The following is a 12,035-nucleotide window of genomic DNA, read 5'->3' on the forward strand; positions in this document are numbered from 1 at the left end:
ATAAGAACTTTGATAGCGGTTTGTTATCAGCGTTGCGTAGTATGAATTACTCGCGTTTCTTTGCCTAGTTACTCTTGCAAATAATTTACATTAATTGTAAAGTTCCATTTAGTGTTGCTAAGAATGAGAATTTTTCGCGTTTGCTTTTCCAGGGTAGAGTTGCGTATAAACACAAATTGCGGTTTGTAGTAGCGTTGCGAAATATAAAAATTACTCGCGTTGTAAATATAATATCATGAATTTTATCGCGATTGTTTTTAGTGTTGCAATTATTTTTTCGCGTTTACTTTCCGGGGTAGCATCCAACAATTACAAAGCAGCTTATTTAGCTGCATCAGCTGAACTCCTCCGGTGCCTGAGACGGCTGTTCGTAATTTTGAACCGTGACTTAATTCTGGTTGTTAAATTTTCAATCGCAATTGATGCCCGACTCTGGTTCTTACCGCTTCAGTTTGTTGAAAAAGAAAAGAATTCCTCTAATTTCATTTCTTACCGTTTTAAGTGCTATGATCGTTTTCTATAACCCGTTGGTAAGGTTGCGAGTGATACCGACATGGTAATGGGGCTCTAGAACCCCATGGACCTAAAACATGCGTTAGATGTCACGTCTAGGCACTTGCCTCACTGAGGAGGTATATGAGTAGACTTCTCACCTTATGGACTTTCGCGGCCGAATCTGACTGTCATACCGACCTGAAAATTCGGAGCTGATTTTAGCGGCCTCGTCTCATGGATGGCGGTCAGTTGAAAAACTAATCACTGAATTAGCATTGATGGGTAGACAGGTGCAGTGTGTGCGTAAATGCATGTGAGTTGACTATAGGAGGGATTAAAATTTATTTTTAAATCTGAGGGTAACGTTGTGAATGACACAAAAATGATAATGGGGTTTCGAGACACCATAAAAATGGGTCGAAAAAATGCATTGTATGAAAGATCTACTCGCATACCTCGTCTGCGACAATACTCTAGAATCTTTGATGAATCAATGAGAATCAAAACTAATCTAGTGAAGAAACTCTATATTTATGATGACTTATGTAAAGCGGATCGCAGCCAATTCGCTAATATTATTTAGTTTTTAATTAATAATTGCATTACCCAGCAAAGAGTGATACGATTACTAATTAAACGCTAAATCATATTACCCAGGTCTCACCACGTGGAGGTTGCTGCGAGTGGAGACCCAAAGGGAGATAGATGGAATCCAAGTTCCATCGATCTCCCTTTCGCAATTTTACAATCTGAATGATTAAACTAAGAAGATAGAAGGAACCCAAGTCCCTCCGATCTTCTAGTTTAGTTGTGCCAAGTAATTATTCGGTTCAAAGAGAAGTGAAGCTAAGTTGTGAGAGACGCGACGCGACGCGATGCTGAACCGTACAGCGGATCCGAGGACCGAACCTACTGCACTTGCTAACTCGATCTCTATAGAAAAATGGATGCTGCATCCCTGAATCGAGGTCTCCATTTCTCCAACGCAACCCGCCGGGAGCCCGAAGGACCCGACTTGGGTTGTCTGACAAAGAGAGAGTACCTGAGACAGGAACGACTCCCGCTGGAAGGTGTGCGTTTCCGCAGAATACGGAAACTCCACACCTTCCAGCGAAGAAACATTTTCCTTCAATCGAGCTACCAAGAGAAGGCGATTAGACCTTTCGGACCAACTGGACGGCCGATCACATGTTCCATTCAATGGAAGAGCGGTGATCGAAGCGAGAAACGAGAGAACGAATCGAGTGAAGCTACTTGTTAAATAATTACTTGATATACGGAGACGCGTACAATGGTCGTCGATGCTTAAGTCTAGTTTAATTGTACCAAGCAATTGTTTTGTTTAAAAGGAGGGGTGAAGCTAAATTCTGGGAGACGCGACGCGACGCGATGCTGAACCGTGCAGCAGATCTTCGGATCGAATCAACACTACCCTTGGTTGATTGATTTCTATTTCTAGAAATCGATCTGTCATTGGCAGGCGACTAGATCTTTCGGACAAACTGGACGGCCGATCACATGTTTCGTTCTACGAAACAGTGGTGATCGAAGCGAGAAACGAGGAAACGAATGAACGAGAAGCTAGGTGGTAAACAATTGCGTGGCACATACGCGGATACACTAGAGACTTAAAATTAACGTCGAAATTTGAGCTAGCAGATTCGGAACTAAAATTCTGAAGATAGGAGAAAACGAGACTCCTATTTTCTAAATTAGTGGTACCAAGCAATTATCTCTTTTAAGAAGGAATGAAGCTAAATCGTGGGATACGCGACGCGACGCGATGCTAAACCATGCAGCGGATCTTAAGATCGAATCTACTGCCCTTGATATCTCGAGCTACCAAGGGAAGGCGATTATATCTTTTGGACCAACTACACGGCCGATCACTTGCTTTCTACATTAAAGCAGTGGTGATCGAAACGGGAAACGAGAGGACGAGAGAAAGTGAAGCTACTTGGGCAATAATTACTTGGTAGGGCGCGGCAACACGGACAATAGAGAAATCTTCGACGTTAATTTTAATATTCGCGGCGAAGCTTAAGACTAATGTACTTGGAATTAAAGATCCCTCGGCGGATGAATCCCTCTGTGGTTGAATCCCTCGATGATTGAATCCCTTGGTAGTTGAATCCCTCGATGATTGAATCCCTCGGCGGTTGTAGCGTTCTCCCTCGATGTCCTTGGAATTGATCTACAATAGATCTGACCTGAAACTAAAACTGCTACTTGTGTTAGTATCATTAAAGAACTGTTGCGCTGATGTATCGGAGAATGTAATGGAGTAGATGAAAATCTATAAGTTGGACAACCTACGAAATTTAGAAGCACTCATACCTAAAAAATTAAATGATGTATGTTAGTATGGGTCTTATTCTATTAGCAATGTACTTAGCAAAATGTCCTAAGAATATTATAAATAAAGACAAAATAAAAATTGTAATTAATTAATAAACGATGCTGATATACCTAGCTGGAGTCAATGAATTGTACGAATTGAGAATATTTTTATCGAGTCAGAATCGGAAGAAAATGAACGAAACATCGAAACCACATCACAAATAACATCAAAGTAAAAATTATAATTAATCAATTGACGATACTGATAATCGGAAGAAAATGAACGAAACGTCGAAACCACATCACAAATAACATCAAAGTAAAAATTATAATTAATCAACTGACGATACTGATGTACGCAGGAAAGAGTCAAACGATTGTACGAAATAACAAGAAGTGAAAGCAGTATTTTATCATACATCGTCTTTCAACATTAGTTCTTGTTAGAGACAGACATGAATTCCAGAAACAATCGAAAGATAGAAACAGTAAATGACCATATATACTTAAGATACCACTAGGATTGTCAAAATTAATAATGGAAGAACAAAAATGACCAACAATTCAAGAGAATATCGATAAGGGGAAACATCCATAGAAACGAAACAGAAACTAGTAAATCAAACAAAATCAATATTTCCATCAAACGGTATTCAGAAACATACAAGTAAATTTGGCATCAATAAAATAAGAGAGGGGGAAAATTTGTGCAGAGCTCACCAATGACCAGGAAGTAGTCGCAATTGGTCATCACAAGCTCACCATTGGTCAGTATTGGTCAACTGGTCAGCACTGGTCAGCTCTGGTCACTAGTGGTCCCCCCTGGTCGCCACTGATCAGCCTAGGATGATCCCGGGATACCCACCGAGCCAGGAAGTCCGCCACCCTTGGACCCCCCCGCGAGAGTGAGGCATGTAAGTCTCCACACGAGCCTTTAATGTAGTGACGGAGGAGTGGGGAGAGCACAGCGCGTGTCAGCCATCTCAACCCGTCCGGTGGACAAATAATTACGCGAAAAATTATTATTTACGCATACTGATGGGCCCTTTCATTATTCATATACCACATATTGTTAAGAATTGTTTAAACTATTGCGTTGGAATGTTAAACAATGCTAAGGTTTATTTATAATTGTTTAATTCACACCACCGTCGAGTACGTACTCTGTATGGAGTTTACATGCAGCGATTGGTATTCTTGTAAAAAATTATTTTAATATTTGTTAAGATTTCGTATCGCACGAATCAATGATTAATACCATTACCATCACGACATCGCGTTTTACGGGCAAAAAGACAGATTTCTCTCGCATCGCGAGCGTCACTTAGGGGCAATCTTTCTAGTTCCTCGAGGTACGTGGATCTCCGCAAGATCGAGTTCAACCTACAAAATCATCATGGGTACCTACAAAAAAGTATTAGACAACTTTTCTGTAGGGCGTCAAACAAAAGTACTAAAAATGAAAAAGGAATTTTTAAGAAAAATCGACAGGGGGTAGGTGCCTAAATTTTTCGACGAAATTGAAAAATTTCAAATCGTTCTGAAAAAATTATTGTCGGTTGCGGGGGTCAATTACAATCATTTTTGGTCATTACACATACCCCAGAAATCCTGCGCACTTCCGAGAAAAACATTCCTTACCGAAAATCTAATTTCTGGCCAGAAATGTCTGCCCGAATTTTCATGCGAATTTTTAAAACGTCATAACTTCTGAACGGATTGGACGATTTTAATGTTTAAAAAAGCAAACTACGCGTATTTTGATGGAGAATATGTACAAATTGCAAAAATATTGGAAAAGTTGGTCCCTGACCTCGCAAAATGACAAAAACCCCATAAAAATGGTCCAATTTTCAAACAGCCATAACTCCCACAATTGTGAATATATTTCAATGAAACTTTTTTCTGAAGTAGAGCTTATGGGTACCTACAAAAAAGTATTAGACAACTTTTCTGTAGGGCGTCAAACGAAAATACTAAAAATGAAAAAGTAATTTTTAAGAAAAATCGACAGGGGGTAGGTGCCTAAATTTTTCGACGAAATTGAAAAGTTTCAAATCGTTCTGAAAAAATTATTTTCGGTTGCGGGGGTCAATTACAATCATTTTTGGTCATTACACATACCCCCGAAATCTTGCGCATTTTCGAGAAAAAAAATTCAATACGGTCGGAACTTCAAACGTTAATAACTGTTTACCGAAGCCTTTCTGAAATTTCATTTTCTGTGTCATTTCCTCTTGTATTCATTTCTAAATCTGTTGGTAACGTTGCGAGTGACACGGAAATGGTAATGGGGCTCTAGAGCCCCAGAGAATCGGGTCGAAAAAATACATTAGGTGATAGGTCTACTCGTATATACATATACCTCGTCGGTGGTAGGTTCGTAGGTCTACTTGTATACCTCGTCTGTGATAGAACGTTTAAGTTCATCGTGAAATAGTTGGCCATCTGCGACGCTAGGTGGTGCCCCAAAAGAGTCTTTTGTAGCGGTACTCCCTAATATAATAAGTCACTAGATGAAGAACTAGATGTAGATTTTCTAAAGGTTGGTAGTGTACATAAATGCAATAGGTAGTTGTAAGTCTAGGTTAAGTTAGCGTTAGGTTCAAGGGTCTTGCCTTTGAATCTGTCTGTTCTGTACTGTACTCCCTAGAGCACTGATGTGCAAAGAATAAAGAAGCCCAAGTACAAAAGTGAAATACGTGGTAATAACTGTTCTGATACCTCGGGTATACCGCTACACTTTGTGGACACAGAACAGAGATGCCAGACGGAGCCCCGGTTGCACCGGGGACACCTCATTCTACTTTCTGACACTATACCAGATCACGCGTACATACGTGAGCTTGTATAGTTTCAGAGAACCGACAAAAGCAAACTGACACATGCCCTCTTTCTCAATTCTTCGTTAACAAGAAATTTTCGTTTGTAGTTTAAAATCAGATATTCTATATGATTTCCATTATTATTTATGAAAGGCAATTGATCAACACTGTGCAAATAGAATCCTAAAAAGATATTTACGTCGAGAACCGGACTTATTTACGTTAGAACGTAACGCTCGTCTATTATCGAACGGAGAAGGGGGGGTTTGAATAGTCCGAGTTCGATACAGCGGGCCATTCACTTTCGTTTCGTCGGGGTGGTTGTACCGAAGCGATCGTGTCCAAGAACGGGGGTTGCGGAGAGGGTTAAAGCGGGTCGCGCAGTCGCTCTGACCGCTGTCCAGCCGGTGGATAGGAGATTTTATTATTCTACGACTGTTCGTACCTGCTTGACCGAACCGAAACAACAACCGTAGACGTGGTCGAGTCTTCAATTTGCTGAACCCTCATCGACATCGTCACCGAAATCATAGGCAAAAAAAGGGGAGCGCGAGTCGCGAACGGGGAGTCCGGTGAGTATGTTTCGCGACAAAAGATACATCAAAAGGCTGCGGTGCTCGATGAACAGCGAAAAGAATCGATCCATGTTTATCTTGTTTCGAACAACTTACCGCGCTGGACTTCCATCGGACACAGATGGGAACGCGTGAAATCTGGTAAAACGTCCAAGACGTTCTTGCATTGATTCTTGGATCGATAATCTCGATCGAGCCTCGTTAACAATTGATCTTCGCTTCGAACGTTTCTCTCGTCGACAGTGAGACGAGTCGAATAAAATATGCGTGCGGAACGTTCGGTCGACAGCTGGTGGCTAGGATATAACTTAATCAGAGAATGCCGCTAGTCTTAGCAACAAGTAGTGAAACGTAAAAGTATCAAGGTACCAGAAGAGGAGCAGTTTTGCCCTTCGACGCGAATCGTTTACGTTAACTCGTAGCCGCGATCGATAGAAAGATTATGACGTTGAAGTAGTTCGCGAAACGTTTTTCTCTGAAAAAACACCGAGAAACCGTTCGGAACAAGTTCATCCAACAACCTGTCGCGCGAGGCCGCGCGGCTGATCCTGGCATTGACATCGGTACTGCTAGAGAAACATTTATTTATTTAAAAGCGACAATCGATGCAAAGTCTTATAGATCGGCTGGAAGTCGAACGTTAGCGTTGGCGCGTTATGGTTAAGTAATGATGGCGAGCAGGCACGCAGACCTAGTCGCTCGGCTACGGCCCGAGCAAAGAGGTCTTTGCGCCACCAACACCGACGATGTTTGCCCGTTTTAGCCGCGCGTTTAACTGTTCGTTGCCGAAATGCGGGACTTTTAATTTCCCAGGGATGGAGAAGCCCGAGTCCTCCACCGGGGACGAGACCAACGCGGATCTCGAAGACAGGGATCCCAATAGCCTCAACCAACATCTCCAGGTACTCGGAAACTCTTATTACTTTGCTTTGCAAGTTGAGCGACGTCGCATGGGATAAATAATTTTGGATATCGTGGTGGGAGAGATGTGTAACGATATAAATGACGACCACAGAAGTCAGAAGTTAAAAGTGCTTTTTACGATCGGTATAATGGAATCATTTAAAACGATACAACAGGTGATGTGGGACGACGTGATCGGGGAACCGGAAGGAATACGTAGCCCCGAGTGCGCGTGGCGCCTGAGTCGGCACTGTTTCCGGTTATCCAGGGGATGCTGTTACGTATTGCTCTCGGTTATCATCGCCCCAGTGTTTGCCGTTTGCCTAGGCTTCTCGTTCGCTTGCCTCGCGTTTCAGGTGAGCAATCCCGACAATCGAAAACTTGAAAATTTAATTGGTTTACTAATAATTCTTCCCTATTATTTGCCTTCTGTACTCGTTGATTGGTCCCAGGGTCTCTACGGCATTAAGCTATCTGTAAAGATAGATAAACGCGCGTGAACCTCCTCCAAGAGGTCACGAATTGCTAGCCAAAACTTCGAATAACATTGTCCGGTGCACAAGCATTATCCAACAGCAATAAAGATAATTAAGAAATCGATCATTTCAGCATATATGGTGCGTAGCGCCTTGCCTCCGCGTCTGGAAAATAACCTGCGCAGCGACCAGGAACTTTCTCGTTGCTTTGACGCAGGCCATCGTGCGACCCTTTACGGACTCCATCGGCTACTTGTTTCACAATATTCGAGTGTACAATCAGAAACTACCAGACGGTCCTGCTCAGAGAGACGACCTTCTCCTGGTTTAAGGTGTTATCGCCGACAAATCGGCCATTCTTATCGTTTGCAAATCATCGTTCGAGCGCGTTTCCAATCGACCAAAAGATTCTAAAAATACCCGACTCATTTTGAACCATTAGGTATATGACTCACTGTGTATTCAAAATCACAGTTGGACAAAATTTTATTCGGATAAAAAATTGTTCGAACAAAGAATTATTCCTACACGCATTTATTTGAGACTTATTATTAAATAAATACAGCTGTAGCGTTAAACGCGTAGCCATACGAACAAATATATTTTGTTTAAAACTAAACAAAAGCGGATCAAAGGTTAAAAACCGTTGGTCTAATAACGTTAATCGGATCAAATAGTTTTCAATGTTCAGGATACAAAAAAATACTACATCTACGTATTTATTGTTATAATGTTTTGTAAATAAAATCTGTCTTAGAGAAATATTTTCTTCCGGTCTTGTGTGTTTTTTGATCGACTTAAAAAAATGTAGTTTACTCGATTAGGGTAACGAGCAATTCCACAGTTTTTTTTAAGAATTCTACAACTAATGGAGTTTTGGAGTTCGAATGTTCCGCCAGTTTGTAGATTACGTAATGTATTTACTTTCGCGAATGTCCATCGACCGGTATAACGTTGTTATCAATTAGACGTTAAAAACATTGAGACAAACGACAAAAACGGAAGAAAAAATGAAGTTTGTTTGATTCTTTATACGAAGTGGGGGAAAGTTACTGATAAGACGCTCTCGCGAAAGGTCAACAAGTCAGTTTTCTGTCGAGTCTCGATCAATATGGCGGCCGTCGCTCAGAAGTTTCGTTCCCAATACGGTCGGCTTTGTAGAGGAATTTCCACCAGGCGTATCCTTTTGATCGTATCGCGTAAATGTAATTGTTGAAAGAAAATCGAAATATAGTATCTTAATCATTGCGTTGTTTCGTTTCTTCGCAACGATTGGTGTGAGTTACTCGTTTCGTTGCAAAATATTATTCTTAATTGATATTTTGAACGATCAGAGATTTCGATTTCATCTATTCTCGGAGGAAAGCGTAAGTCTTGAATTCTTCTCCTTTTTTCCTTTGTGAGAGTACAGACGAGGTACAAAATGAACATTTTACGAGACTCAACGTGACAAGAAACTGAAATACCGACGAATTATTGGCAGTCGAGCGCCCCTTAGTTTAAGAGCGGTGATATTGTGAACTACAGTAGTGCCCACTTAACTGCCCGCGGTTATCCCAGCAATTCTTGGAAGCCAAGCGGCTTCGAACATCGAACGTGTCGAGCGTAACTTGACGTCGGTCGTTATCGATACATTGTATATATGGTTTCGGATGCCAGCTATTGTATCTTACTCGCACTTATCCTCTTTCTTTATCTCCGTTAAATTTTGAGAAGTAACCATGCCCACTTAAGTGACCGCGGATAATTAATTGTATATTAATTGTATTAACAAATTGTATATTCCATAAACGTTTCAATATTCGAAAAAGATTTTAACAATGTAAAAATAGTAATATTATATTCGAAAGTTCGGTCTGAAATTTACGTTTTAATAACCGTTTGTTAAACCAGCCGCCTTCAAATGGGAAGATCCTTTCGATATCGAATCGCAGTTGACCCAAGACGAGATCTTGATCAGAGATCAGTTTCGTTCGTACTGCCAGGAGAGACTATTGCCGCGAGTGATCGAGGCGAATCGCAAGGAAATTTTCCACAAAGAGATCATGAGGGAACTGGGGGAGCTGGGCATTTTGGGTTGCACTATGAAGGGTTTCGGTGCCGCGGGCGTCTCCTCGGTGGCTTATGGACTCCTGGCGAGGGAAGTCGAGGCCGTGGACAGCGGGTACAGGTCCGCCTTTTCCGTGCAATCCTCCCTCGTGGCCGGCGCGATTTATTCTCACGGCGACGAGTCGCAAAAGGAGCGATTCTTGCCCAAACTCGGTACGTGTTTCGAAAAAGATAAATGCGATTAATCGATTGACGGTAGAAATAATTTAGTTTCCGGTGAGCTGATCGGTTGCTTCGGACTGACCGAGCCGAACCACGGCAGCGATCCCGGATCCATGGAGACCAAAGCTACTTACGACGAACGGAGAAAGATTTACAGGCTGAACGGAAGCAAAACATGGTCGGTCGATCGTCGCGAACCATCGATACGTAATCGCATTTTACACGTGAAATAAAAATGTCGTTCGTCGATCCAGGATCACGAATTCCCCGATCGCCGACGTGCTGATCGTCTGGGCGAAATGCGAGGACGGCGAGATCCGGGGGTTCATCGTCGAAAGAAACGGCAACGAGAATCGCTTGTCCACGCCGAAGATCGAAGGCAAGTTCTCGTTGAGAGCTTCCACGACTGGCATGATTTTGATGGACAACGTGGAAGTGCCGTCGGAGAACCTCTTACCGAACGCTCGGGGCCTCAAAGTAAGTGCTTTTGAGGGACGAATCGGTAAAATCGCGACAAAAACGGCCGTCTTTGACAAAGGAACGTTCGAAATAGGGACCGTTCATTTGTTTGAACAACGCTCGATACGGCATCGCCTGGGGAGCTTTGGGAGCCGCGGAAACCTGCTTCAAAATAGCCAGATCGTACACTTTAGAGAGGAAGCAATTTAACAGGCCACTCGCGGCGAACCAATTGATGCAGCTCAAGATGGCCGACATGATGTGCGACATCACGTTCGGGCTACAGGCTTGCCTGAGGGTCGGTAGACTTAAAGACGAGGGCAAGTAAGGGAATATTATCATCCAGTTTTTAATACCCTGAATGATTAATCGATATTTCAGAATTTATTTGTTATAGAGTCTACTTTAATCTCCTTTAATTTGCCAAGTCTGTCTAGCGTTTCTGAAACTTTTTCATCCTCTAGAGCCACACCAGAAATGATCTCTATGATAAAGAGGAATTCGTCCACAAAAGCTTTGGAAATCGCGAGAAGCGCCAGAGACATGTTGGGTGGCAACGGAGTAGCGGACGAATACCACGTTATCAGGCACGCTATGAACTTGGAAAGTGTCGTTACCTACGAAGGTACGCACACAAGATCCATTAGGAATTTTTCCTGATGAGAAATGGCTACTAAATTGTTTACAACGTTATTTTCCGTAGGTACGAAAGATATTCATGCCCTGATACTCGGCAGAGCTATTACCGGTATACAAGCTTTTAGTGCATAAACGCTAAATGGTGAGCCCGTTTTGTATAGTTATTTATACGCATACGTACATGTATATGTGCCAAACGCAATTTATTTTATACAGATCTTTGTACGAATTAAGTATGTTTCTATCCCTTATCGTTTGTTATTCTGTGTTCTCCACTAGCGAAGAACAATAATTGATTTTCTCCTCTCGATTCGTAATTATTCGAATGATTTTCAATCGTCGAAACCCTACTTTTAATGTCGATTACGCGCCATCGAACGAAAATATAAAAGTTGCTTCAATCCCAACCCAACAGCAAAGGTGACGCAAATATCGAAGAAATGATAAATGAAACGATTGGGAAGAAAAGGGACGAGAAACGAACGTCCAATAAATGACAAGGCTACCCAGTCTCTTTCTCGAGTTTATTTACCTTAACTGCGAGCTCCTATCGGTTAACGCTAAACCTATCGGCACTTCATGTATACCCATTCCTACTATGACCGATCAAATGACCAGTCTCTCTTTTCCTCTTTTACGAGGCAACGTTAATTCTAGAGAAAATAATTATTTACGAAAAAATGGCATAGTAGTTATACAAACACCTGGTATACAAATTTAAATTCATTTACAATTAAATAAACAATTTATGATCCAGTTTTATGGCACGCCAGTCGTATAATCCATGGGAAGTGGTGAAACTACTTTGGGTATGTAACGTCAAAGTAAATGTGAAAATAAATATAGAAGACAGCAAAAATGATAGTAGCTGGTATAGTCATTGGATAGAGGATTAAATGCCCTTTAAAACGAGAGTTCGAACAGGTCGATAACTTTATTAGTTCCGGAGATATAAGGGTCCGAAGTTTGTTTACGTTTCATTGTTTACGTCGCGCGATCAATGAACTCACGTGACCGTAGTAAATGGTAAATACTACGTCACTCGGTCACTC

General features: G+C 41.8%; 2 protein-coding genes across 4 annotated transcripts in view; both read left to right on the top strand.

The window, feature by feature from the left end:
* LOC143348464 (caveolin-3) overlaps positions 1-8,026 on the top strand; it is an 81,675-nt gene extending 73,649 nt beyond the window's left edge. Inside the window, exons 1-4 of one of the 3 annotated variants that reach the window (XM_076778687.1) lie at positions 6,109-6,232; positions 7,049-7,137; positions 7,315-7,494; positions 7,748-8,026. In XM_076778687.1, coding sequence (XP_076634802.1) covers positions 7,051-7,137; positions 7,315-7,494; positions 7,748-7,945 — 465 coding nt within the window. In that variant the 5' untranslated portion in view covers positions 6,109-6,232; positions 7,049-7,050 and the 3' untranslated portion in view covers positions 7,946-8,026. Of the gene's footprint in view, positions 1-6,108; positions 6,233-6,981; positions 7,138-7,314; positions 7,495-7,747 lie in introns of those variants that run through there. The other 2 variants (XM_076778688.1, XM_076778686.1) reach the window with 2 other exon arrangements.
* Positions 8,027-8,559: 533 nt separating this feature from the next.
* LOC143347712 (glutaryl-CoA dehydrogenase, mitochondrial) lies at positions 8,560-11,231 on the top strand. Its single transcript, XM_076777148.1, has 8 exons — positions 8,560-8,792; positions 8,949-8,981; positions 9,508-9,876; positions 9,934-10,063; positions 10,140-10,362; positions 10,439-10,668; positions 10,809-10,969; positions 11,048-11,231. Exons 1-8 carry the CDS (start codon positions 8,726-8,728, stop codon positions 11,113-11,115), a joined length of 1,281 nt encoding a protein of 426 aa, XP_076633263.1. The 5' UTR covers positions 8,560-8,725; the 3' UTR covers positions 11,116-11,231.
* Positions 11,232-12,035: the final 804 nt, after the last annotated feature.

The sequence above is a fragment of the Colletes latitarsis genome, chromosome 11 (genome assembly GCF_051014445.1).
Source record: "Colletes latitarsis isolate SP2378_abdomen chromosome 11, iyColLati1, whole genome shotgun sequence".
Taxonomy (NCBI): domain Eukaryota; kingdom Metazoa; phylum Arthropoda; class Insecta; order Hymenoptera; family Colletidae; genus Colletes; species Colletes latitarsis.